Genomic DNA, 26,602 nt, shown 5'->3' on the forward strand with positions numbered 1-26,602 from the left:
TCCCCAACTGCCACAGATTACTCACCAATGAAACTGTGAGATGTATCAGTTCAGTTCAGTCGCTCAGTCATGTCCAGCTCTTTGCGACCCCATGGACTGCAGCACGCCAGGCTTCCCTGTCCATCACCAACTCCTGGAGCTTGCTCAAACTCATGTCCATCGAGTTGGTGATGCCATCCAACCATCTCATCCTCTGTCATCCCCTTCTCCTCCTACCTTCAATCTTTCCCAGCATCAGGGTCTTTTCCAGTGAGTCAGTTCTTTGCATCAGGTGACCAAAGTATTGGAGTTTCAGCTTCAGCATCAGTCCTTCCAATGAATATTTAGGACTGATTTCCTTTAGGATGGACTAGTTGGATCTCCTTGCAGTCCAAGGGACTCTCAGGCGTCTGTCCAACACCACAGGTACTTTTCCTTTATGGAAGAGATAAGCATTTTTTCAACTTTATGATCAGTGTATGTTTGTGTTAGTTGCTCAGTCATGTCTGACTCTTTGCAACCCCATGGACTGTAGCCTGCTAGGCTCCTCTGTCCATGGGATTTTCCAGGCAAGAATGCTGGAGTAGGTTGTCATTTCCTCCTCCAAGGCATCTTCCCAACCCAGTAATCAAAGTTGGGTCTCCTGAATTGGCAGGCAGACTACCATTTGAGTCACCAGGGAAGCCAGTAGCAGTTACCAAATCAACTGGAGAGCTTTTAATCATAGCATTAATTTCATTTCTTAGAGCTTCATGAACCACCTCTTCAGCTTGTCTTGTTAGGGTTACTGTATAACCAATGCATTCATGCCAAGGATCAGCCATCTCCTCTTGCAGGAGGACATGAGGCTGGGACCCTGGCAGGATCCAATGCTGGGGTCTTCCAGAGGGAGAACTAATTTCAACTTTAGGGGAAAAAAAAGCACTATTTTAATGCTATTACCAGAAATGCTAAAATTGCCAGTTACTCACATTAATTTCTACTGGACAGAGCTATTCTATAGGCATATGTCATGCCCATAAATGAAGTCAGATTCAGTTGCAGGCTTAAGAACCACAGTGACCTTTGCCGTCACAAGTCTGAAATGAGTAGAGTTTGCTAGTAGTTACCTAATAGAACTTGTTTATTCACAAGGCTGTATGTGATAGAACCTGCTAGGGGCAGAAGTTCTATCATGGCCTTTACATTTACCTGGATATGAGAACATGGTGGAAGCATTCAGCCCTTCTTTCTGGAAAAATCAGGCCAGTTTTTAAAAGACTGATCGCCTCCCCCACATCTCCCAGGGTGCTGTTTCTTGCACAGCTCTTCGCTTCCCAGAGTACCGAGTCTGAGAGTGCCTGAGGCTTCTGTGCCATGTCACGCGGAAGGCACTCGGTCCCACCCTACGCCAGCTGCGGGCGCCACATGGAAAAGCCGTCCCATGTACACTATACAGAGTGTTTCTGAGGCCAGAAGGAATGTGGAAGAATGTGTAATTGATTTAGCTGTATCTTTTCCTTCCCTTTGAAAATTTTAATCATTGACATACCTTTAGTCTATAAATAGAATCATGTAGGGAGATAATTCCGAGTCAAAACCAAATATGTACTTTTGTTTTTATATGGACATGGGGCTGTATATGGATGTATGAAGATGTAGGTTGACCATTTAGATACAGATGTGTTTGACTTTCCAATAAAATGTGTGGATGTATAGATGAATGGAGATGGTATGTGTCAAGCAGGATTTTTTGTATTTGAAGCAAAGATTTCCTCCTTCTATAATAGTTGGAAAGAAAGTTCTGTTTCTGCTTCTGCCTGGTTTAGGTGCAGATATCTCCTAAATGGCTGCTGAGGATTGATGGAGAAGGTCACTGTCTTGACTGAGCCCAGCCTTGGGGATGTGCCTTTCATCACTCAGAGCAGGGATCAGTGGACCCATGTAGGGATGGTACCAACTGAAGCCAGGCTTCAGGCTGTATTTGCCTTTGGAGTAACCGCTTTTCTTCTTTTCCTTCCACCTCTTCTAGGCAGAACAGGGCTGCTTGCTGATCTCTTGCCCAGTTTTGCTGTGGAGATTATGCCAGGTATTCAGTCATTTAACTCTGTATTTGCTTAATTTGCTACCCCTCCATCTGTCTTGCTTCTGCATTAGTTACTAATTGCTCCTTTAACTTATTTGCACATTTGTCTATATATGTCTGTGGTATTTTCCAGGATGAACTAAGCCCATTGGAAGAGCCTTGAAATTGTATTCCTTCTGTTACTAGGCCCTAAAAGAATAATGGTGATTAAAAATAGGCTGAGATGGGGCCCCAGTCCTTGTGTGGCAGGTATGCAGGCCCTTTGACAGTCTCAGTATTTTAGTTGCACCCAGTTGCTATAAGTATCTTTAATGGGGTTGTTATTTATCTGCATTCCTTGTTCCCTAAGTTTCATGTTTGAAAGTGAAAGTGAAAGTCGCTCAGTCATGTCCAACTCTTTGCGACCCCATGGACTATAGAGTCCATGGAATTCTCTAGGCCAGAATACTGGAGTGGGTAGTCTTTCCCTTCTCCAGAGGATCTTCCCAACCCAGGGATCAAACCCAGGTCTCCCGCATTGCAGGCAGATTCTTTACCAGCTGAGCCACAGGGAAGCCCAAGAATACTGGAGTGGGTAGCCTATCCCTTCTCCAGCGCATCTTCCCGACCCAGGAATCGAACTGGAATCTCCTGCATTGCAGGTGGATTCTTTACCAACTGAGCTATCAGGGAAGCCCAAGTTTAATGTTTACCCATTCATTATTGTACAACCATGTTACTTGGAATTGCCTTTTATAACATCACCAAAACATTTTTTCAAACCTTATGAAAGCTATGTACCCCTCCTACCTTGAAAAGTACACATTTACAGGTCTATATTGCTTTCTATGCAATCTATATTGCTTTGTATACAATAACAAAGCAATAACAAAGCAATTTAGGACTTTTTGACCTCCTAAATCCCTGGGGTCCATGGACCCTATTGAAGGACACCTGCACCGAATGCACACCTCTGTCTTTTTCTGTAGCTTCTTTTGAACATATCAGCTAGACAAGCCAGCAATAGTTTGATTCTGCACTATATCCCATCATGGAAGGAGCTCAGAAACAAGAATGAACTACGGGAGAGGACATATCCAAAGACAGAAAGTAGAAAAGGGTGAGATTCAGTTTTGCTTTGGAGGGCTTCTGCCAAAGGGTTAAGAGCTGACTAATAATTGAGAGCAACAGAAAGATATAAAATAATCCTGGCTATTGTTTTAGACTTGATTCAAGTTTTAAGAAATATCCAGAGTCCTCACAATTGAGCTTCACTCTTCTGTGAAATCTCCAGATGCTTTCCCATTAGCGGGTTAACCCAAACACAGACATTCTTCTTACTGATGTTGATCCCAAGATCACAAATAGAATTTCTTTGTGATCCACCTTATCCAGAGTTCAGTCAATCTGTACTCATTTTTTCATCAGAAAAAAACCCACAATGTTACACTGCATTGCTTCAAACTACATGTTGTATCTCCAAGTCCCAAGGAAAAGTTATTGTCTTTCTCATATCTGGTCCTGGTCCTCTGAATTTCCGTCCCTTCTGACTCCAAGAATCCTTTCACGGCTAACACTTTTTGTTTCTCCAGGGCAACCTGCCAGTCTTTAATCCTTGACTGCCTGACCCAAGTTGTAGCCACCACACCACACAGCTCTTGTAGTCCTCAGGGCCCATATCTATCTCAGGTCACACTGTGTTATTATGTCAGTGCAAAGGCAAGGCCAAAGCCTTCAACTAGCTACTGTCCTCAGCAGAAGCTCTTCCAGAACATTCTGGCCTTCTCACTTCCTGAGGAGAGGGTGCCCTGGTTAATTTGAGTGTATTTCTATTGCGTGAGTGAAGAGGGACACAGGAAATCGAAGTTGTGTGTTTTCTCTGAGAAAATTATGTTCTAAGCAAAGGTCAGATAACTTTATCATTATCACAAAACCCTTTATCTAACCAAAATGTCGTATTCTCAAGCTCTAAATGAATGTCCTATTTTGTTGAAGAAATATTTAATAACTAAAATTCAAACAAAATAATGTATACTTGAAATTGGTTGCGAAGGGATTTTTGGTAGATGGTTTTCAATCAAAATGAATCGCTTTAATCTTTTGCTTTGAAAGGAAATCATGGCTCATTCCAGTCCATCCCAGGCCCCCAGCAGGACATTAGGTCTTATAGCCAAGTCCCAAAAGCATGACATCAAGTCACTCATGGGCCACAGTCATTTTTATCTAAGCCAAATAGAATTTGTTTCCTTTCTCTTTATCTGTTGGATGGGCAAATGATTTAAATTCATATTCAGTCTCTGGCAGAGCTGTGAAAATAGCTGATGTTATCAAACATGGTCAGATATACACATTAGCCTTGCTGGTCATCACAGCCTGAACCACTTTAGTCTGTGGCTATGCTGGCTATGTAGCGTGGTCAGCCTGCCTGTGATCAAACCATTCTTAGGGGACAGGGACAGCCTATGTCTCTAGTTTTTTCTAGGAAATGGTTTTAATCTCAGTTCTGATGCTGAGCACAGGAAAGGCGTCAGAGGCAGTCAGCAGAGAAAGCAGATGGCTATATAAGGGACCTGGACCGCCTAAAGGTGTTCTGATTTAGACCACACAGACACGGAGAACTTTTTCTCAGGACTTACACTATTAAGGGATAAGATCAATTTGACTACAAAAGATACATATTCATGGAAATCACCACTTTATAGCTCAGCAAGCAAAGTCCCCTGTCCCCCAGCCAGGAATTTCTCCGCTCTTGTCCCCTACCTATTCTGACACCACAGTCAGTAAGGTAAGCCCTCTCCCTGGGAAGGGGCCCTGAACCTGCTCCTAGCGTTTCATAGTGGACATGATGTGTGCTCAGTATGACCTGGGTAACCGTCCCTGCCCTCCCCGCCCCAGCCAAGCCCAGGGAGGGCCTGCACCTCTCAGAGTCGGAGCCCCTCCTGAGTCTGGGGGCTCTGCGCCCCGTTCCAGGCTCCCTCTCCCAGGGAGGCCCCGGCGGGGGCTGCCGCGAGCGCGGGTCTCTCTGTGCGTCCCTGCAGAGTGGGTGTTTGTCGGCCTGGTGGTCCTGGGAGTCGTCCTCTCCTTCGTCCTGGTGGGGATCTGCTGGTGCCAGTGCTGTCCTCACAGCTGCTGCTGCTACGTCCGCTGCCCATGCTGCCCCGACTCCTGCTGCTGCCCTCGGGCCTGTGAGTAAGAAACGCCGCCTTCCACCAGGCAGCTCTGTGCCCTGCGCGCCTAGTCCGCCAGCTGTCCTTCCACCCCGGAACGCATCATCCCAGACTGCCCTCTGCTGGGAGCCCTTGACTTCCTGAGATGACCATTCCCGTTTGCCTTCTCACACACAGGCACCTCTCCATGCCTTTGATCCACACTTACGTCCCTGCATTTGGAGTTCTCTTAACACTACTGATGAAAGGAAGGGCAGGTTCAGGATGGTGAGGTTGTGGGGTAAGGCTTTTGCCCTCTCCTTGGGCATCCAAACTAGAGAACACTTTCTCTGGCCATGCCTCTCACGTGCAGAGAACTCTTCTTTTTACCAGCAGCACGTGCAAAGTACAGCCTTTGGGTCCCCTCCGGCCACAGAGGAGTCTTATTTACTCCTATGACAAAATGGTCCACAAAGGAACTCGTCCTCATTTGGGGATTCACAATTTTACCTCCCTGGCAGCCCATATAGGCATTAAGTTTGGCACCACTGCCGTAAACATCTTGAAGGAGAAAGACACAATATGTATCTTTACTATCCTTAGGAACACTGCGGATTCTATGAGGCATCAGGTTATCTGCTCTGGTTTTGAACTCAAAGAGCAGGGCCATGTGTCAGCGCATGGCTGGCTTCACCTCTCTAGAAGAGGTCTGGATCCTCTGGGCAGCGAGTGCTAGGCCTCCTACAGAGGCTGAGGCAGCCTACATTCAGGGTGGTTAAGAGTGGGCTGCTACTGCCCCATGGGAGGCTGCTGTGTCAGCTCCCAGCACCACTGAATGACTCAGTTGCCAGGTGCTACTAAACACTATAATCCCTCATGTCACTGCTGGAGGAGTCCAAGGGAGTTGGGGAGAGTGCTTCCAATGAACCGAGTCAGGCCTAGTAGAACACAGACACACACACGTGAGCCCGCGCCCGCGCATACACCCAGAAGCTCCCTTAAGCGCATCTTCAGGGATTCTTGATGTGAGGGTTGTGGAGGGTGGAACGATGTAATCTCTCTTGCTCTTCATCTCCCTCCACAGTGTATGAAGCAGGGAAAGCAGCAAAGGCCGGGTACCCTCCCTCTGTCTCCGGTGTCCCTGGCCCTTACTCCATCCCCTCTGTCCCCTTGGGAGGAGCCCCCTCATCTGGCATGCTGATGGACAAGCCGCATCCACCTCCCCTGGCACCAAGTGACTCCACTGGAGGAAGCCACAGTGGTAAATGCAGTTCCAGACTGTCCTGCCCCACGCTCCTGTCGGGCTTCCACCCTGATTCCTTGCTGATAAGAACCATCAGCTCAGTGATGCTTCTGTGGACAATGATTATCTCCATTCTGGAAATGGGATCCTGACAGCTGGATCAGATATCTCCTGAAATGCATGTCAAGCTTGCCAAGGGCTACAGGACATAGTTGCCCCTTGCTTTCTTCCTGGGCCCCACAATAACTAAAATCATAAGAAAAAGAGACAAGGTACCCCCTGAATGTTGATCATTCAGTTAATAAATAGTTATCTCTTCCACGCCTAGTGCTCAGGACTTAACCGGGTCCTATGAGGAACACCCAGAAGTGTAGGACATGGTTTGTCTAACCAGCAGTATGGCCCAGCCAGGCAAAGAGAATGGACCTTTACCAGACAATTAGATGCTACAGTGTATGTACTGGGAGTTCAAAGAAGAAAGAGCTGGAATGCTTACAAAGTCTTCAGGGAGGAGGTGAGATTAGAGCCGGGCTTAGAGGAGTGAGAAGGATTAGGAAAGCAGAGACACTCACAGGCCAACATAGTGGAAACCCAGAGCTAAAAGAACAGTGTGTGTGTTTGACCAGCTTGTTGGTCTGACTGGCAGACCACGGAAGAACATGGTGGAGCGAGACTAGGCAGGGCCTTGGAGCCCCTCCAGAAGAGCCTGGGCTGGTGCCACAGTAACCGAGAACCCCTGCAGCCAGGCCAGCGGCAAGGCGACATGCTGACAAAGTGCTGAGTAGGACACAGGAGAACCACAGACCTTGAGCCGAGGTGTGATTGATAGGTTTCAGGTGGGACATTATGATGCAGACAGAGGGAGCTGAGTGGTAAATCTGAGAGACGCTTTGACAGAGCAAGCAGTCAGATGTTGGAAATCTTTAGGATGAGCCCAAGTTGTCTAGTGGTGTATATCCTAGACAGAGAAGAAATAACTGGTAAGGAGAGTTTATTTGGATGATGATTAGCACCACTGAGGGCATGATAAATTTGTTGTTATAGGCAAGGGTAGAAGCATATATGGGCATTAAAATGGAGCTTTCCTGGAGGCATCTGAACAGGACTATACAGAGTACCAACAGTCAGAACTGTGTACGGAATATATTTAGGAGGTGACTTTTAAATCCCTAGATGTAAATGAGCCACAGGGTTGGTGAAACAGGGGTTTCTCCCCTGGAGGGCTCTGGACAGACTTGAGTGGGAAGCGGGGGAGAATGTCTAGTTCGTTCAGTGACCTGTCAAGCTCCACCATGGAAGGGGGTGGGTATCCCCAGTGAGTAATTGGTACTTGTGTTTTTTCTCTCTCAGAAACTATTAGTAGAATTCTGATGTATGAGATCGGGAATGAGTCATAGACTGAGAAGTAAAAGTTAATCATCAAGGACACACAGGGCATTAGAGAAATAAAAACAATACAGTCCATTTTCCCAAAGGATGCAGAGGGCAAAAGAGGCATTAATAGGACATGTCTCTGCCTTTTTCTCCCAATCTTCTTTCTCTTTCCTTCCCACCAGGACCCTTCCCCCTTAGTTTTTATTGAGTAGATTCTCTTAATAAAGTGACTATTATTTATAGGATGGCAAATACTTCTCTCCTGTTTTCAACTTTTTTCCAGTTCCTGCTTGTTGCAGTTCAATCATTTTGACTCCATCCTGCCATGCTAACCAACTGTAGTTAGAAGTGACTTTAAAAAAATAGGAAAAAAATATGAGTTCACATAGTGAGAAATTCCAAGGTAAGGTGGTTCTGGGGTTGGTTAATGGAAGAGTTCAAGTGGCATCACTGAGAGACCTGCTTCTTTCCATCTTTCGTTCAGCATCCTGAGTGCATCCTCTGTTCTCCTGGACTTGTTCCCCTCCAGATCCCATGATGACTGCCATAGTCTCAGATAATATATGCATTCAGAGATGGAAAAGATAACGCTTCTTCCTTGTGCTTCTTTACCCAAAAGGGAGGAAGGCTTTTCCATAAGTCTCCTTCCCTTCCAGCAGACTTCTACATGTCATTTTATTGGCAAGAATTATGTCCTGTCTCCATTCCTAAACCATATTGACTTGGACCCACCAGGACTCATCTCTCAGGCCAAAACACCTATTCACCTCAGAAATGAACAGTCAGAATTCTGTTAGCCAGGAAAAAGGGGAGGATGCACAACCAGCTTTGGCCACAGCTAGTCTGGCTCATGTTACCTGGCTTACTGAGTCAGAAGTGAATTCTTCATGATCCCTACCAGGCACATTTCTGTACTCATGGTCCCATGGACAGAATTACTGATGGCATTTAGCTATTTCTCCTTTAAGAAAGGTGGCTTAAGCCAGCGTTCCATGCAGACTGTTTTTCAAAGAATGTTAGAAGTGTTAAGAAATGCTGATTTAAAACATGTAAATTTAGCCTATTTTATATTTTTATGCTACTTCAATTTTAGGGTAATCATCTAGCAACAGTAATTTTTCAGATTACATTTGTACACAATACTCTTTGAATGTTCTGTATAGTTGAAAAGGCATCTTTGATGAGCTATATATAGTATAGCCAGTTAGTTACCAAAAGGGGGAGAGAGAAGAGGAATCCTGATTCCTCCCCCCATTCTTCATAGCAGCTATTTATTACCTCTTTACAAAAAAAAAAAAAAAAAAAAAAGACTGTATCCTTCTGCCCTGCTCTGGATCCATTGCTTTGTCAAGGTTCTCTTTCTATTGAATCTCCAAATCCCACCCCATTCCCACCTCCTGTGTCTGGCCTTTCCTTCTTTAGTGACTTCTTCCTGTCAGCATTCAATACATGCTCAGATCTCTCGCATAAAAACACAACAATTTGCAAAAACCCTTAGTCCTCTAATGCTGTGTCCCTGTCCACTTTCCCCTCTTCACAGATAAACTTCTTGATAGAGTTTTGAATATTTAATATCTCCTTTTCCTCTCCTCAGCTAACTTCTGTCTTGCTGTCACTTTTACCTCTCCAAAGACCAGCTCTTGCCGAGATTGCCTTATCGCTAAATCTAATGGATGCTTCCCAAAGCTTGCCTCTCTTGACTTCTCAACAGCATTTGCCACTCCTAATGATACATTCATATTCTTTGCCCTCCTCAACACTGTGTTTTGTAGCTTTCCCTAGCCATTTCACTATATGCTGGCTGTTCTTCTCTGCACATCCCCTAGATGCTGGTGTCTCTGTTTTGTCCAAGGTCCTCTCCCTGGGAAATCTTACCTTGTGCATGGCCTCATTCATCACCTGTATGCTGATGACTGCCAATCTTTATGTGCAGCCTCTCTCCTGTTCCTCATCCCACATATCCAACTGCCTTCTGGACATTTCTACCTTAATGTCTTTCAAGCATTTCCAATTCAACCTCTGTCTAGGAAAGGGAATTCATCTGCTGTTTCTCAACCTCAGACCAACTCCAGCATTTCTTATTTCAGCGGATGGCACTGTTAGCCACCTAGTAGCCCCAACCAGAAGTGGGGACTTGATCCTTATCCCTTCCTGTTCCTCACTTCTCTCATCCAGTTGGTCACCAAGTCCTTCAGATAGGCTCTCAAAATAACTTTGAATTGGACCATCTCTACTCAACTATCCTAGTCATTGCTGCCATCATCTCTTCCCTTGCTTGAATCCATTTTATTTTCATATCTACCTGGTCTTCACTCATCCTTCTTACAAAAGAACTGAATAGGCAAGTAGGGTTTTAAAATGTCATTTTTCAAACTAATAAGGATATATGCCTACTGTATGTATACAGAGAATATGCAAATTTTAAGCATCACTTCTCCCACAGCTGAGCTGCTATCACCCTGGGGGTGGAATCTGGCAGCTGTTCCATTATCCATAAACAGTCTTCCTTGGCTTATTAAGATAGGACGGGAAGAACAAGGCTACATACCCATGGACATCTGCCTCAGACGCTTTTGCAAGGTCTAGAAGTTGGATTTGGTGTTAAAGGGGCAATTAGCTGAAAAATAGTTGAATCTTGATTGGATCAGATTTATCAGCTCTAATCTTTTAACAATAAGAATTTTTAAAATTTGGCATCAAAATGAATACCCCAATATTCCTTCTCCAGTAAAAATCAAAGCTGGTGAGGCTAGTAAATTAGAGGAGCTGAAGTGTGAAAACCACACCAACCAAAGGACTTGGGCCAGGCTGAAATTCAAAACAGAAATAAGTCTTCCACTGACCCTGAACTGAAACAGTACCAGGAAAAAAAGTCATTTTCCAAAAAATTCTGGTCTGTGGCCAATAAAGATATTGTAGGATATTTGTTATTAAATATTGTAGGATACTTCTTTTTAAAATATCACCACACCTCAGAGACTTCTCTGATCTAAATTACAGATAAAAATCAGCCCGACACCATTCTGTTTTCAAATCAAGAAAAATTGAATGAATGCCTACAAACTTTTTCTCAAGGAGTTTACAGCCCAGCAGAATGGTTTTGGGGGGCTTGTGAATGGAAATAAAATGAGTGAAAACTAGAAAGGAGCATGTGATAATACTGACCTCTGATGTCAGCTCAGAGAAGGCAAAGGCTCATCTGCTTGGAGGGATCAAGAAAGGTTTTCTGATGTTTTCTCTGCTCCTGAGCATATATGTGATGCAGAGTCAGTTCCTACCACAATGAGAGAATTAGTTATAGTGTGCTGCGCAATCGAATTTACAGCTTTTGATTAAAAAAATAAAAATCTTTTCCAGGGAGAAGGGCCCAGCTTTCTAACTGCTGAAACCAGACGGACGATGCCTCTGGAGTCTACCAGTGCTCCAGTCTGCCCTTTTTGACAAAGGAGACTGATTTAGATTTCTGAAATTATGAGCTGGTGTGACTGAGAATAAAAGCTGAAAGTACTGGGCTGGCCTAAAGGTTTGTTCAGGTTTTTCATAAGGTGTTACAGGAAAATCCAAACACACTTTTTGGCCAAGCCAATATATAGCACAGTAATGTCTCTTTATGATGCCAGTACTGAAAGGCAGAGCTGACATCTTCATCTGAGACTGTAAATAGTTACTGTAACTTTTCAGAGGCACGGTAACCTATGCATACATGATCAATCTGTGTCATAATTAGGAGCGTAAATTGTTATAATGACACAGAAAGCAATCTAAGCTCCAATCCAAGTTGCAGTTAAGGGAGATTTCCAACTGTTGCTTGAGGTGGCGGCCTTCTCTCACCACCAGGGGACAGCTGGTACATTGTCCCATAGAGCAGTACTCTTCCCCCTTTATCTAAGTACTACTGAATGTCCGCCCTAACAGTGCTTCACATATTAAGAACACCTAGATAAAGACACAGCTGCAGGTAGAGCAGACCCCGTCTTTAAGGCCTGTAAACATGCTCCTTTTCTTAACTAAAAACGTTGTTGTTACATTCCCTAAGTTGTGTCCGACTCTCCTGCAACCCTATGGACTGTAGCCCGCCAGGCTCCTCTGTCCATGGGGTTCTCCAAGCAAGAATACTGGAGTGGGTTGCCATTTCCTTCTCCAGGGGATCTTCCTGGATCAAATTTGCGTCTCCTACACAGGCAGGTTGATTCTTTACCTCTGAGCCCCTAGGGAAGCAGACTAAAAATATAATCATCAATAAAAATAACAAAACTTGCCTAAACCTTGCTGCTCCCTCAAGCTACCATTCAAGGCTTCCCCTTCCTGTTCAAAATTCTCCAACACACCCATCGCATGTCTCTTCTGCCTTACTTTGTAATTCCTTGTAATACAGTTTCTATTCCTGATTTTCCTTTCATTCATTCATTCATACAAACTCACATGTTTGGGGTGTCTGCAATGTGCTAGGCTCTACGCTAGGTGCTCAGGAATCATAGATACACAGAGAGAACTGGTCCTTGATCTCAGGAAGTCTACAATCTAGAGAGAGAAATTCTACTGTAAATAATCTTTCTTAAGAAAGCATTAACCTCACACCCATCCCCAGGCTGGCACCATTTCAGCTCAACTAAACACACTATGTTTGTTTAGGAATATACTCTGTGTAAAGCACCATCCTGGGCTTTACACTGAGCTAGAATGATAAGCATTCTTTTCCCTCAAGAACCTTTCAGAAGATTAGACATTTATACAAAGCATTTGAAACAAATAGGAATATATTAAGGGACATATGATGAAAGTTCAAAGTAAATGATTTGTAATTTGGGGGTTGGATAGAGAGAGAAAAGAGAAAACTTTTCTAGCTAGAGAAAAAGAAAGCTTTTTGGATGAGATGTTGTTTGTGCTGCCCCTAATAATTACAAAGAATGCAAAGTGCTCCACTGAGTTGGTCTTTGTTGTCTTCTTTCTTTTTTTGGTTTATGTATTTGTCTTCTCTGACTTATAAGATTATTTAAAAGGTGAAAATTATTAGTTGTATTTTGTAGACATGAAAACTGAGTCCTGGATAGGTCACCACTTATTTGAGGTCCTTGTGGCCCACAGGGTGCCAAGTTCCCCACTCCCCAGCCCTGTGTTTTATCCATCAGACACAAATGCCTCAGAACAGACATAGCAGTTCCGTGGGATAATTGCATTTTAATTGAACTGTCTGTGCCTCTCTGTAAACGCCTCTGCAGAGATGGAAGGGTGCGGAGGATGATAAATAAAACCATTTCTGCTAATAATTGCTTCTGCATAGGGATTAAGGATCTAACCTCTGGGAGAAGGTGTCACTAAAAAGCGTGTGCTGAGATTCATTAATTTTTTAAGTAATTCCACAGTTGAAGCTGCATGTGGACTGCCCATCCTGTGCTTCTGTAGAAAACCAGTGCACCTGCAAATGGGTGTGTGGGCGTCTTCCCAGTTTTCAACACCAAGGCTGTGATTAGAGTTGGTGAAAGATGATATTTTAATCTTCCACATACATGCTTGTGTAGGGGGCTATGTCCACAGCGGGGGAACATAACCAGAGAGCAGAGAGCAGAACGCAGACCTTTCTCTAGAGATGCATGCAGTTGTTTGGTTTCTCTATGGTATTTCCCCTGCTCTGGGAATAGAGAATGTTGCGGGTGGGTCATCTGCTTCCATCCCCATTGCATGGTCCTGACTGGTTACATGGTAGGATAGTGCCTCGGATGCCCAAGGTCCACCTCTGGGTTCTTCCTTTTTGTCTTCCTTTTGTCTCTCTCTGCTGCTTCTGGCCCCAGACTCCAGACAGACAAGAGGCCCAGTGTGGCTGGGCTTCCTTCAGACTACATTCCAGTCCCAGCACTGCCACTTATTGCTGAGCAAGTTATAAAACTTCTCTGAACCAAAGTCTCCTCGTCCGTGAAATGTGGCTGCTAACAGCTAACTCATTATGCAGATTTGAGGACTCAGGGACCACGGAAGGCATGTAGCACAGTGCCTGGCACGTTCCAGTGCCCGCAAGTGTTGTCTGTCACCTGTGCTGCTCTGTCCCCACCCCAGTCCTTTCTCTTTCTTGCTTTCTCTTTGTCTTATCTGTGAGTATTAGACCTGCCTATGTCTGATCACCTTGGGGCTGGTATTGCATTAGATTGATGCTTAAGCGATACCGGGCTTCAGCAGCCTTTGTCTCTGACACCATGAATGATGAGAATGTGGACGATGGTATTCTCTCTCATGCTTTATTTTTGTTTTGTTTTTATTAAGCCCTGAAAATAGCACCTGCCTGTAACCACACTGCAGCAGGTTGACTTAATCATGTCTAAAATATGGTATTCCCTTTCCTAAGGGGAAAATGCTAAAGAAATAATAATGGAACCGTAACTAGTAATCCATGTATTTTGCATTTTATTTTGTTCTAATGTGTGTAAAGCCTGCAATCTAATATTAGCTTGTATGCATCACCTAGTTATGGAATTTTTGTACAATCTCCCAGGCAACTACAGGTTTTTAGGCCACCTGTGTGAAGGTCTCTGATGTTTCGGTATCTGTTTTAAAGCTACATGTGCTTCCACCAAGTGAAGGTATGATCCTCAGACTGTAGAGTGATCTGTATCCCTAGTCTAGAAAGTGGTCTTTTTTAGTGTGAGTATACTCCCCCAGACTTTGAGAAGATGATCTTTAAGTGGAGCTGTAAGTGGTCAGGAAGTAGGAAGGAGAGGTCAGGTTACTGGAACAGAATTCTTTGTTGATGTGCCAATCCTCCATTCTAATGGAGCCATCTGATAAAGGGTATGGTTCCATATATAGAAAAATAGGTTACTATTTCTGGGTGATTTGAAAAAGAGTTGTTATATCTGGGACCCATGTTTTCCACCGGCAAGTTACATGGAAGTCACCTTTTCCTGATTTTTTTCAGCTTACTATCTTGTTTGTTTCTCAACAGTTCGCAAAGGTTACCGGATCCAAGCTGATAAAGAGAGAGACTCCATGAAGGTCTTATACTATGTCGAGAAGGAGCTGGCTCAGTTTGATCCAGCCAGAAGGATGAGAAGCAGATGTGAGCATCTGTTAGTTTTATGTGATCTGTGCATCATGCTAAAAGGGATTTGGGGGTGACCATACATGGGGAGCCCTCAGCTTTCAGGGTCAGAACTAGTAGGAGTGCTGGTAACACCACCCTAAAGAAAGTAGCTTTGAGTACACGGAGGAAAGAAAAAAGGGGTTCTGGTATGGAGAATAGGGTGGTAACAGGGAACTATATTCAATATCCTGTAATAAACTATAATAGGATAAAAAAAAAAAAAAGAATAGCGCAATCATGTACCATCTTGGCTTCTGTTGCCCCTTTCCATGGGGCAGTCAGTATTGCTGGGCTGTGCAGTGGGATTGGAACCATTTTATTAAAACAGCCTTTCCCTACTACTTCCTTTAAAATACATTCAAAATAATGGCTTACAATGTGGAAGCTTCAATATCAGTTTTTTCCAACATGAAAGGCCCAGTTTTTTCCAACATGAAATGCCCTAGCCTTGAATGACAGTCCAGCAGCCAACTTGCCATATCAATGAAAGTAAAAGAACAAGTCTGCCAATGAATCTCGTAAAAAAGATGCCTACATTCCTTTCAGATACCCAGTGGCAGAGACTGAGGGGCAAGCAAAAAGTCAAAAGAATGTTTTACTTATTGAGTCTGTAAGCAGCAGGGCCCCAACCCTTAACTCACCCACAGACCTTGGAGACTTTGCAGCTGACATAGCTGATTCTTCATTTGGACTCCAGATTACTATCTATCATGAAAAGCAACACAGGGCAGGTCTGACATGGATGGGTTAATTACCAGAGGTGCTGGCAGGAGTGGGAATGTGGTCACTACGCTTCTCTCTTTGAACCCTCCTTGCCTTGGAACCAACCCGAGACTCAATGGCATTGTTGGGAAAACAGTCCCAGACTAGAGGAACTTTATTCAGATTAAGGACAACATATTCCTCCCAGTTTGCAACTCTAATTTCATCCTGTCTGAGTTGCATCCATTGCTACCTCCTCCCACCACACTGACTATAAAAAGACCATCTCCAGATTGGAGTGTCAGGAATGCAGATGTCACTGCGCTTGACAAGAGAGTTGTAACAGTGTTGTCATGGATCCCTGTAAGGGGACAGACAGCAGAGGTAGTCAGAGTTCGCAGAGAAGGAGCCCATGGAGGAAATCTGTGAACTCACAGCTCAGAGGAAAAAAAAGAGGTTAGAAATAAGGGGTGGATCCCAGTTTAGGTGATGTCTCCCGTCAGTCTGGATTAAAGTGGTCTCCAAAGGCCTGGCTGGCCAGAAGGTAATGACCAAGGAATCTTAGAGTCCAAGGGGTGGCCTGGGTCAACAGATGAAGAAACAAAAGCCCAGAAGGTTGAAGTGACAATATCAGGACTACAACCGAGGTCTGCAGGTTGCCGTCCTGTGCTTTTCTGCTCAACTAGAAACTTTGGAGCCAACTGTGGATGGTGCCATGGCTGCAGTGGCAGTTTATATTCAAAGCTCGCAGCCTTCTAACTCTTAGGACTTTAGGACGTTGGAGCTGGAAGAGACTGAGATTGTTGAATCTACCTCCCTCATTTTATGGAGGAGGAAAGGGAGGCCAAGAGAGAAAGTAACCAGTGCCAGTACTTATTGCCAGTGCCAGAATTGGAGCCCAGAGCTCCTGAAACCTGCAGGTTCACATTATAATAACTGCACAGAGATGAAGTAGAAATCTAAGTTCTCTTTACTTTGAGAGGTTCTATCCCTAAAGAGCAAAGTAAACCCTGGGGTGGATCGTGGCCATGGGATAGTCTTGAAGATCTCATCTCATAAAATGAGCCACACTTTTCAGGTGTGGCAAAGGAGTAATAGATTCTGAGAAATGGGAGAAATTCAGGCCCATGAATTTCCCAGAATGTGTGATCCTCATTCACCTACTCTTTTTAAGTAGGGGGTTACTCTGGGGATATTTTAGTCTGGAATCAGCAAACCACAGCTCCCAGAGCACATATGTTCCACCTCCTATTTTTGAAGTAAATTTTGTTGGAACATAGCCATGCCAATCTACTTGTCTTATCTATGATTCCTTTCATATTGCAATAGCAGAGTTGAACAGTTGTGACAGTAAGACTTGCAAAGCCTACAGTATTTACTATCTGGCCCTTTACAGGAAAAGTTTGCCTCTCCTGCCCTAGAGTTCCATTATTAGGTGTCTCTGAAGTGGGGGATGTTGATGTTCATGTTCACTGTGGCAGAAGTTTCAGAATAGCATACAGCCTCGACCATCCATCATATGAATGGAGAAACATCTCTTCCTCACTATCCGAAGAGATGGAAAATGTCCATTATTCCCTGAAGTTTAAGGCAAATTCTGAGCCAATAATGTAATTTTTCAATAAATACACTTGGTGCATTTTAAAGTTCTCTTCTGTATGGTTCCCAGAAGACTGGAATTCACTGGCATCATGAGAAAAGGAAGAATCTAGATTTTATTAATCAATAGGATCTGAGTTATTTCCCTTTAAAATAGGCAGGCACTAGACCATTCTTGTGAGGAGGAAGAGACTTAGATTATAATTCAAAACCAACTGATCACATGACCAAACTGAATAGCATTCCTGGGCAGCCCTGTGTCCTGGTCAAACGGGACAAGGAGGTTGTGTTTATGCCAGTGCAGGGAGGCCCTCCCTTCCCTGCAGGGGTGGGAACCAGCAAAATTCCTCTGCTCCCCTAAGGACTGTTGGGGATGGGGAGGAGATAAGGTAGAGGGGAACCTGACGCACACTGTGCTTCCCACATCTGATCCTAGTGTACCTCTCATTCGGCAGCCAGGCCCTACACCTTATAATTGTTGATTTTGATAATAGTTTGAAGTTCAAAGGATTTTTAGAAAACAATGGATTCAATTACATTACAAATAGCTTTGCTAGATTTACTTTTTCAGTAATGTGAAATTCAATCCATTTCAAAGTTTTATAAATAAATAGTTTCTTTTTTTTTTTTCCTTTCCAGATTGTGATTCTGGTCCTTATTTACAAGTGCTTTTGCGAAAAGCTACTTAGGCCACCCTAAAAAATGAGAAAGTTATGACCATCCCCTCCTTTCTACATTTTTGGGCTGGGACCAGAGCATAAGTGGAGGCCCATAGACCATAAGTGCAGCCTAACCTTCCCCTTTTCTTCCTACACTTCCAAACAGCTATCCTGGCCATCCGTGGCCACATATACTTGAATAGTCTGGGGAGTGAAGAGGTCTACTCAAGCCACAGAAATGGACTTGTTATTGTTCAGGGAAAATATTCCAGGTTCCCGGATGAACGTCCAGAAGCAGGGTGTGCACACTCTCTTCGTCCTGTGGACTCCATGCTCTGTGGGGAGGGGCACAGCAGCAGCTGGGACGGGGTGCATGTGAAGCACCGCACAGGACTGGCTCTGAAGGCTCCATCTTGGGACGCAGATCAGCAGGGAAGACACTGTGATCCATGGCTTTTCTCTCTTTTTGCTCCTTTTGCCTCATGCCTGGGATCATCATGGCTCTTCACTGATTTAAACAAGAAGAAGCAAAACATTTGAGCAAGGATGATGATATACTAGGAGGAGACCAGCTGCAGAGAGCCTAAGTTCTGGAAAGCCTGCCTTAGGTGGAACAATAACAATTGTTTTCCTTTTCCAAGAACTGAGCATGTGGGAAGCCTCCCTCCCTGTAGGCAACTAGGCTTCCAACTGAAGCCAGTTCCTGCTGAGCTGAGAACACAAATACCATTAGTTCAGGTCTACAACCCACCCTGGACAGGACTGAGACCCTCGGGTGGGAGTTTCCCAAAGCTTCCAGTCTTAGCCCTTAACCAAGTTCCTGTTCTGTCCTCCAGGTAGAAAGCTCTGTCATGCTTAGTTTTTGTCCTTGCAGATAACAACACCATCTCGGAACTCAGCTCTCTGCATGAGGAGGACAGCAGTTTCCGCCAATCTTACCATCAGATGCGAAACAAGCAGTTCCCTGTGTCTGGGGACTTGGAGAGCAATCCTGACTACTGGTCAGGTGTCGTGGGAGGCAGCAGCGGGGCAAGCCGGGGGCCCTCGGCCGTGGAGTATAACAAAGAGGATCGGGAGAGCTTCAGGCACAGGTGAGGGTAACTGGCAAGGCAGCTCTGGTGCTGGGCGCGAGGCGGCGAAAGCTGGGAGGCAGGATGGGTCTGAGGCTGCGAGGATCCAAGAACGGCTCTGTCTGCCCTTCTAGGTTATCCTGCCTCATCTCTCTGTGGCTATTGAACATCCCTTTCCCACATGTATTAAGCAAGGGAACACGAGGCACCATGTGCAGGAGTAACCAGGTCAAATGCCAATTATACTGTTGGATTTGATTCTCATAATTCCAAAAGGCAGGTGCTATTAATGTCCTCCCAGTTTTAAGTTGGGGAAGCTGAAACTTAAAAAATCCTGAGGAACTTGCATAGGGTCATGTGGTCAGTGAATGTGAAGGGACAAGATGTGTGCCTGGTTTGGTATGGCTGATGCCCACGATAGTGCCTTCCCCACTCACCTGTCCTTTATATTGAAGGACAGTAGATACCCTCTTCTCTCAAAGCACCAACTGCGGGTCCCTCTGGCCTGCTGCCCCACGAGGTAACTTGCCCTCCGCTCTGAGGAAGGAAAAGGCCTCTCTTTTTCACCAAATATCACAGGGCTCCGTGGGCCACAGCTGTTTGGACAGCAGGCCACATTGCCCATGCCGGCTTTGAGGGTGTGAGAAGTGAGTCAGGAGGCTGTCAGCCAGAGGTCATACCATAGTGGCCAAAAGAAGGCCCCACGTGTGTTTCAGCACCGTGTAGATCACAAAGTAGTTTTATTCACACAACCCCTTAATCCGTAACGCTAACTCACCAGACGGACGGACGCCTTGACTTGGCTGTGATTCTGAGGCGTGAGAGGTGCCTCGGGTCATGCATCCAGCCAGGAGCAGAGCCGGGCCTCCGGCTGCGCAAACTCCTGAGCGAGGCCCGACACGATGGGGTCCTTAGATCCCAGCGCAAGCCCCCTGCCTCGCGCGTCTGACAGGTCGTGGGTACCTGGGCCTTCCAAGGACTGACCGGCGCCTCCTCTGCCCGCAGCCAGCAGCGCTCCAAATCGGAGATGCTGTCCCGGAAGAACTTCGCCGCTGGGGTGCCCGCCGTCTCCATGGATGAGCTCGCGGCCTTCGCCGACTCCTACGGCCCGCGGTCCAGCAGGGCGGACGGCAACAAACAGGAGCTCCGATGCGGGAGCCGCTTCGAGCGCTCGGAGGCGCGGGCGCACGGGGCCCTCTACCAGGACGGCTCGCTGGAGGAGTACTATGGGCCGCGGAGCCGCAGCCGGGAGCCCCTGACCGACGCGGACCGCGGCTGGTCCTACAGCCCCCCGCGCCGGCGGCCGCCGGACGACGCGCACTTGCCGCGCCTGGTGAGCCGCACGCCGGGCACCGCGCCCAAGTACGACCACTCGTTCCGCGGATCCGGGCTGGAGAGGCAGGTGCGGCCGGAGGGCGCCAGCCGCGGCGGCAGCCTCGAGACGCCGTCGAAGCTGAGCTCGCAGCTCGGCCCTCGCAGCGCCTCCTACTACGCCTGGTCGCCGCCGGCCACCTACAAGGCGGGCGCGCCTCCGGACGACGAGGAGGACACGCCCGACGACACGTTGCCTCCCTACAGCGAGCTCGAGCTCAGCCGGGGCCCGTCCTACCGCGGCCGCGACCTGCCCTACCACAGCAACTCTGAGAAGAGGAGGAAGAAGGAGACGCCCGTGAAGAAGACGGTGAGGCCCAGGCGGCCTCCCCGGGGGCCGGCGGGCACAGTCGCCAGGGGGCCGCGGGGCTGGGGAGGAAGGCGAACAGAGAGGGAGGGCCCGCCATAGATGCGCAGACGCCGGGTGGGGCCCGGGTGGAGAGAGCAGGCCCTCCTGCCTGGGGAATCCGAATGTTAGGCTGCTCTGTCCCCCACCTCCTTCTACCCAGGCAGGGCCAGGTGAAGTAACTGGACTTGGAGCCCGGAACGTTGAGAAAAAGCAGAAGTAGCAGATAAGTAGGTGCAGCAGATTAGCATCAATGGCCAGCTTTAAGAAGCATTTGGCATCAGGGATTCTAGGGGGTCATTCCCACCACAGGCCTTGAGGTGGGACGATCTATGCTCTACGCATGCTTCTATGTGCGCTCCTCCCTACCGCCTGTAGGGTGAGGGTTTGTAACTTGCATCAAGCGCCGGAAGAGTCCACATTCCAGAGGTCAGTAGCCGTTGGTATTTATGAAGGACAACTCACTTCTTTTTTTCCTTTGACGTTTTATTGAGTGTAAACTGTACTATGCCAGTATATGTGAAGGAAACCTTTCCATCCCTGCCCAACTCATTTGTCTCTTGTGTAAGTGGCCTTATTTAGACTTTATTGTTTTCCCTCTAAATGCCAAGAGCTGCCCAGTGAATCCTGCAGCCCCCTAATGTGAGCTCTGAACCTCAGGGATTGTTGGGGGACAAATCACAGGTCGTTGTGGGTTTCCAGGGCGCCTCTGTGCTCCAGAGGCCCTCTCCAAGGCTGGGTGCTACTGCCCCGTCTTCAGTTACCCTGCCTCTCTGGTCGTTTTGTTTTTCTCACTGTTTCCAGCAGCACGTTTGCTTTAGTGTATAATACAGGGAGAGAACATGGACATAAAAAGGTTCTGGCATGATTATTAACCCCTCCAAAACAAAATCTGCAGTGACCCAAGTATTGTGAGTAGAGAAGGAACTTTCAGGTGATGTCAGATTTACGGTGCACCATCCACACCAACTGTTGTGGAACTGGAAACATTTTAGATATCCCTAAAGGGGTGAGAGGTTTTTCTGTGGTCATGGAACTAAGTTCTATAAGATACATGTTGGCTTCAGCACCAATTGAGGCTTAGGGGCAGTAGTCATTTAGGACATTAATGAAATGTCCTAAAAGTCAGAGTGTGCTAGGCTCTGAACAGGTATGGATTCTTCCCAGAGAGCCATTTGTTGTGTTTCTTTAATCAAGCTTTTTCTGTTCTTTCCCCAGAGTGACTTTCCAACCAGGATGTCCCTTGTGGTCTGATATTTGTTTTCAAGACAACTCACTGAATGACTGGGAATTGGAAACAGAACACGGGAACAAGACACAAATCCAAGAACCAGCAGGCCCGGGACCTTCTTGGGCCACCACCTTGGAAGATTTGCTGATCTTTGCTTTGGCAACGGATGGGGGGCAGCCTTTAAGGGAGGCTGATTCCAAACCTCAGTGCCCATCTAACTAGTTTGAGAAACTTACCAAGAAAACAACTACAGGTGAACACATTCCCACACGTGGAGTTTATCACCCAGAGTTCTTCCTGCCCTGTCTCCTCCCTTAGCCAAACCAGGATCCCTTTTCCATTTCTGAAAGAGAGTTAGCTCTGGACTGCTAATCTCCAGATAGTGCCTGTGCTACAGGCTGCTTTTCCATACCTCCTGTGCTGTGCTTAGAGACAGAATCGATTACTACTATTAGAAGGCCTTTCCCACAGCAGAAGATAGCTTCAGGCAAAATACACCTTTTAGCCCCGTCACTTCCCAGTCACTAGTCAGTGACGGTTGTTACACTGCAATCAGGCCTGTGGTGAGCTCAGTGACCATGACCTGCCGGACAATCACAGAAATGACTTCAATTTGCTGTTCTGAATGACAGTTCTTGGCTGGAACAAAACAAGAGCTGTCGAAGTGGTATTTCTTTCTCCATTCTAAGAACATGAACTGCTTTTTCTCTCTTGTCATAGCGATGTGAGTCTTGGACATCAAGGGCTCTTCTCGTCCTCCCCTTTCCTGGGCTGTCCACAGGTTGGTGCCACACACAGAGCCCCGTGTCCCTCTGCACTCTGATTAGGTTATCATCAGGTGCCTTTTGATAAATGCTGAAGATACGCATATGAAAGAGAAGAGGGGAAAAAAAGAGGAGAAAAGAATAATGCAAACGAAAGAAAAATGAGAAAGAATCTAAGAAGAAAAGAATGTATGGTCTCACTATATGTTGAATATGGGCCATTTCCTCCACAGGCTCCGCTGGCTCTTCTGTGTGTTTTATACGTCATTTACCATGAGTTGTTCCTGCCCATCCCAGTTTCATCATTCCAGGACACCTGAGTGTGGAGCGGGCATCACCAGGCTGCCACTCTAGATGCTCTTGGGAGATGAGGGATACTGCTTTCTCAGGAAGGAGCACTTCCTACTCCGTGTGTGCATGCTAAGTCCCTTCAGTCGTGTCTGACTCTTTGCAACCCCATGGACCATAGCCCGCCAGGCTCCTCTGTCCATGGGATTCTCTAGGCAAGAATACTGGAGTGGGTTGCCATGCCCTCCTCCAGGGGATCTTCCCAACCCAGGGATCAAACCTGCATCTCTTACGTCTCCTGCATTGGCAGGTGGGTTCTTTACCACTAGCACCACCTGGGAAGCCCTTTTCTACTCCCACCCCTGCCTAAAGGATAGATTTTGCCTAAATCTCAAATCCAGGTCTCTTTGGATTTCATAATTTGTATAGATTGTTTAAATTTAAAAAAAAAAGCTACAAACTCTTCCCTTCGCATCAAGAAGTGCAGTCTATTTCTCAACCCCTTGAATTTGGGATTGGCCATGTGATTTGATTTAGCCAGTGGCCTAATAACAGATGTGACAGAAGTAGAAACTGACAGATTCATGTGCATGAGAAAGTTCGTCCTCTCTTGCTGCTTTGGGGAACCTTGCATCACCACCAGGTAAATTAGCCTGGCTGGCTTGCTGCATGATGAGAAAAAGGGCCCAGTTACCCCCATCACCCTAACTGGCAGCCTATCAGCTCTCAGCTGATTGCAAACATGAGTGATCCCAGCCAAAACCAAAAGAAGAACTGCCTAGCTGAGCCCAGCCCAAATTGCTGATTGTAACTCAAGGCATGAGAAGCTGGTCCACTGTTTAAATGTTCATTTTTCTTCAAGGAAAAAGCTGACTTTTTTTTTTCTTGTCTGAATATTTAACCCCCAAACTCCAGACTCTGTCTAACCTTAGACTGCGAGTCCCTACTTTCTTTGACAGACTTTTGTCAAAGCTTTCCACCCCACACTTTTGTGATGGGATACTTGTTTAGGTCAGATCACTGCTTGGTCGCTCTGTCCCTCTGCTTCAGCAGTGCTCCATCCTCTGTCTGTGGATCCATGGACAACTGCTGGAGAAAGTTTCTTCCTGAGCATCTCTTTGGTCTTCTCTGGAACCACCTGACTGGGGCTAGGCCCTTTTCTCAGAGTACCATTGCACTGATGTCCATTTAATTCATGGCATTTCCAAACCAGTTCTGTGTGTGCAATGAAATAAATAAGTGGCTGGGTGAGGGTCAAAAGGATGAGTTGATATCATTGCTGGGGGTAGAACTGGCCTGCCAAAGGACTTCATAATGGCCTTGGCCTGTATGAGTTGGACCAGGAGGACAATTCAGCCCACTGCTGGCACTTCCAAGGGCTGGAAGACACAAGCCATAACCCTGGTGCTGAGTTTTTAGACTCACTAGTGTCCTTGTCGTCCGAAAGCCTAGGTCTCATCTGTCTGTTTGGGCCCCATTTCCACTGGAAAAGATGATTAAAACACCAATTCTTAGTCACCAGCTTTGGATTTTAAATTGCTCAGGCAATTTTGGAGAATCTTGGGTAGCTGAAGTAGTTATTATTTCTTTATACTGAGCACTGTGTCAGGCTATTCACCACCAAAGAGCCCCATAGCACCAGCTGCAGAGACCAAAAATACTGCTTTCGTTAGCCGGGGGCATTTGTGATTTTGGTGAAGGGAACCATGGGCAAGAATTAAAATCGGAAACCTGAAGGCAACAAAACAACCAGCAGACAATAAAAAATAGATGATAACAGGTTACTGAAATAACCTGGGTATATGGGACCAGGTTGTCCTCGGAAGGGCTGCGTACATCACTCAGACCTCCAGGTTTCTGGTCAAGAGAGCAAACAGTCATTTCTGGGTATGTGGACAGGAGATAAGTCTGACCTGACAAGTAAAGGCAAAGCTGGCCATCCTCAGCACCCTGGCTTTTCTCAGCACATCCTTCTGTTCCTTTCCCCCTGACTAGTCCTGTGTAGAAAGTGCTTACACATGTTAGCTTCCTTCCTTTGTTTTATTGGGGGTAAAAGATTAGGGTTGTGTAAGACAAGATCTCTGTCCATGCATGCGTGTGTGCTCACTCACTCAGTCGGGTCCCACTCTTTGCAACTCTATGGACTGTAGCCCGCCAGGCACCTCTGCCCTTGGGATTTCCCAGGAAAGAATACTGAAGTGGGTCACCATTTCCTCCTCCAGGGGATCTTCCTGACCCAGGGACTGAGCCTCATCTCCTGCGTCTCCTGCTTTGGCAGTTGGATTCTTTACCACAGCCACGTGGAAAGCCCACTCTGTCCATGGGGACCCTGCAACTGAACAGAGGAAACAAGAAATCCCCAAGAAAGAATTGGGAGATTTTATATGTATAATATGAAATATCGCTATGGATAAATTACCACAAACCCAGAGAATTAAAGTTTTTTTATTTAAATGGGTATATTTTGATATCTAAGTGTTGTGTGTATTTGTCCATTCATCCTATTTAAAGACATGCTTAGTGATCTGAAAAGCCAGTATTGAAAAATCTGAGCTGAAAGAGGTGAGTTAGAACGGGGAGGGGTGAGAGGCAGAGGGCTGAGTAGGATGATGCCGGAGAGTGTTTGCCTGTGAGTCACAGCTGAGTCAGGGACGTGTTGGGTGAGGGGGCAAGGAGGCAGGTGCCAGGCAGATGAGCTTCTCCAGTTTCTCATGCAGAAACTCATGAGGAAGCCGGAGCATTTGCCATGGACCTGGCGCTCATGGGGCGCTCTCCATCTGCTCCTGCAGGGGTTCAGTTCTGCGGCCATGTAGTGTTGCTGCCCACCTTCACTCACACACGGAATATCTTGCAGAGATGATGGTTCTCCCATCTCCCTTTCCACACCAGGCAGACTGTGCAAACTGGGCATGGGAAATGGCTGTCACTCTAGCCTAAGAAACATCTAGACCTAGCCACACCTGTAAATATTTCTAGTCTGAAAGACGTCCTACAGTAATCCAGTCAGACCTTAGGCAGCCTCTGAGAGAGGCTGAGGCCACGGATTGTGTTGTAACCCAGCCCCTCTCTTCTTTAAAGATGGAGAAATAAACCACTGCTGCCATTAGTGAAGTCAAAACCCTAACTGAGTCTTTTCTTTTGGATTAGCATTTTCCCAAATTGTCTAACCATATAAGTTACCTGGTTGCTGCTAAAAATGTAGTGTTGGGCCCTGCCCAGAAGATTGATAGGATGGGGCTGGAGCTAGGATTTGTACTTTTAACACATATTTCAGGAGAGTCCTGTGATCACATGTATTTGGAAAATCTTACACTAGATCATACCTCATCATGTGCCCCAAACACTTAGTCCTGAGGGTTCCTTGGGCTTCGGATATTTTTCTTCAGATGTCCTGGTACAGTCGCTCACACTCCCTTGGGCCTAACAGTGGAGAAGCCCCCAGCAGTCTCACTAGAATGGCGGTGACTGGCTTACCAGGGTCCAGGGGTAGGAGCACTGTGCAAGGCAGAGAGAAAGGATGGCTAGGAACCCACCCTGGGAGGCTGTTCTCAATGCTTCCAGTCCTGGAATAGAGATCCTGTCGTGACAGTCTCAGATCTGACAGGAATTGCAGGTAACTTCCTCATTCCCCTGATGTCATTCTGAGCAAAACTTAGATCATGAATAGAAAGAAACAAGACCTTGGGGGAATGGCAAAAAGAAATCATTTTTTGA

At 46.3% G+C, this 26,602-nt stretch overlaps 1 protein-coding gene across 5 annotated transcripts in view; it reads left to right on the forward strand.

Moving 5' to 3' along the window:
* ILDR2 (immunoglobulin like domain containing receptor 2) overlaps positions 1 to 25,348 on the forward strand; it is a 65,675-nt gene extending 40,327 nt beyond the window's left edge. For 2 of the 5 annotated variants that reach the window (XM_070462740.1, XM_070462737.1), the window contains exons 4-10: positions 1,991 to 2,047; positions 5,062 to 5,208; positions 6,254 to 6,430; positions 14,721 to 14,834; positions 18,693 to 18,909; positions 19,894 to 20,569; positions 21,824 to 25,348. In XM_070462740.1, the coding sequence (XP_070318841.1) occupies positions 1,991 to 2,047; positions 5,062 to 5,208; positions 6,254 to 6,430; positions 14,721 to 14,834; positions 18,693 to 18,909; positions 19,894 to 20,569; positions 21,824 to 21,859 (1,424 nt within the window). In that variant the 3' untranslated portion in view covers positions 21,860 to 25,348. The remainder of the gene's footprint in view (positions 1 to 1,990; positions 2,048 to 5,061; positions 5,209 to 6,253; positions 6,431 to 14,720; positions 14,835 to 18,692; positions 18,910 to 19,893; positions 20,570 to 21,823) is intronic. The other 3 variants (XM_070462738.1, XM_070462739.1, XM_070462741.1) reach the window with 3 other exon arrangements.
* The last annotated feature ends 1,254 nt before the right edge of the window (positions 25,349 to 26,602 follow it).

This window comes from Odocoileus virginianus, unplaced genomic scaffold (genome assembly GCF_023699985.2).
Source record: "Odocoileus virginianus isolate 20LAN1187 ecotype Illinois unplaced genomic scaffold, Ovbor_1.2 Unplaced_Scaffold_12, whole genome shotgun sequence".
Taxonomy (NCBI): Eukaryota; Metazoa; Chordata; class Mammalia; order Artiodactyla; family Cervidae; genus Odocoileus; species Odocoileus virginianus.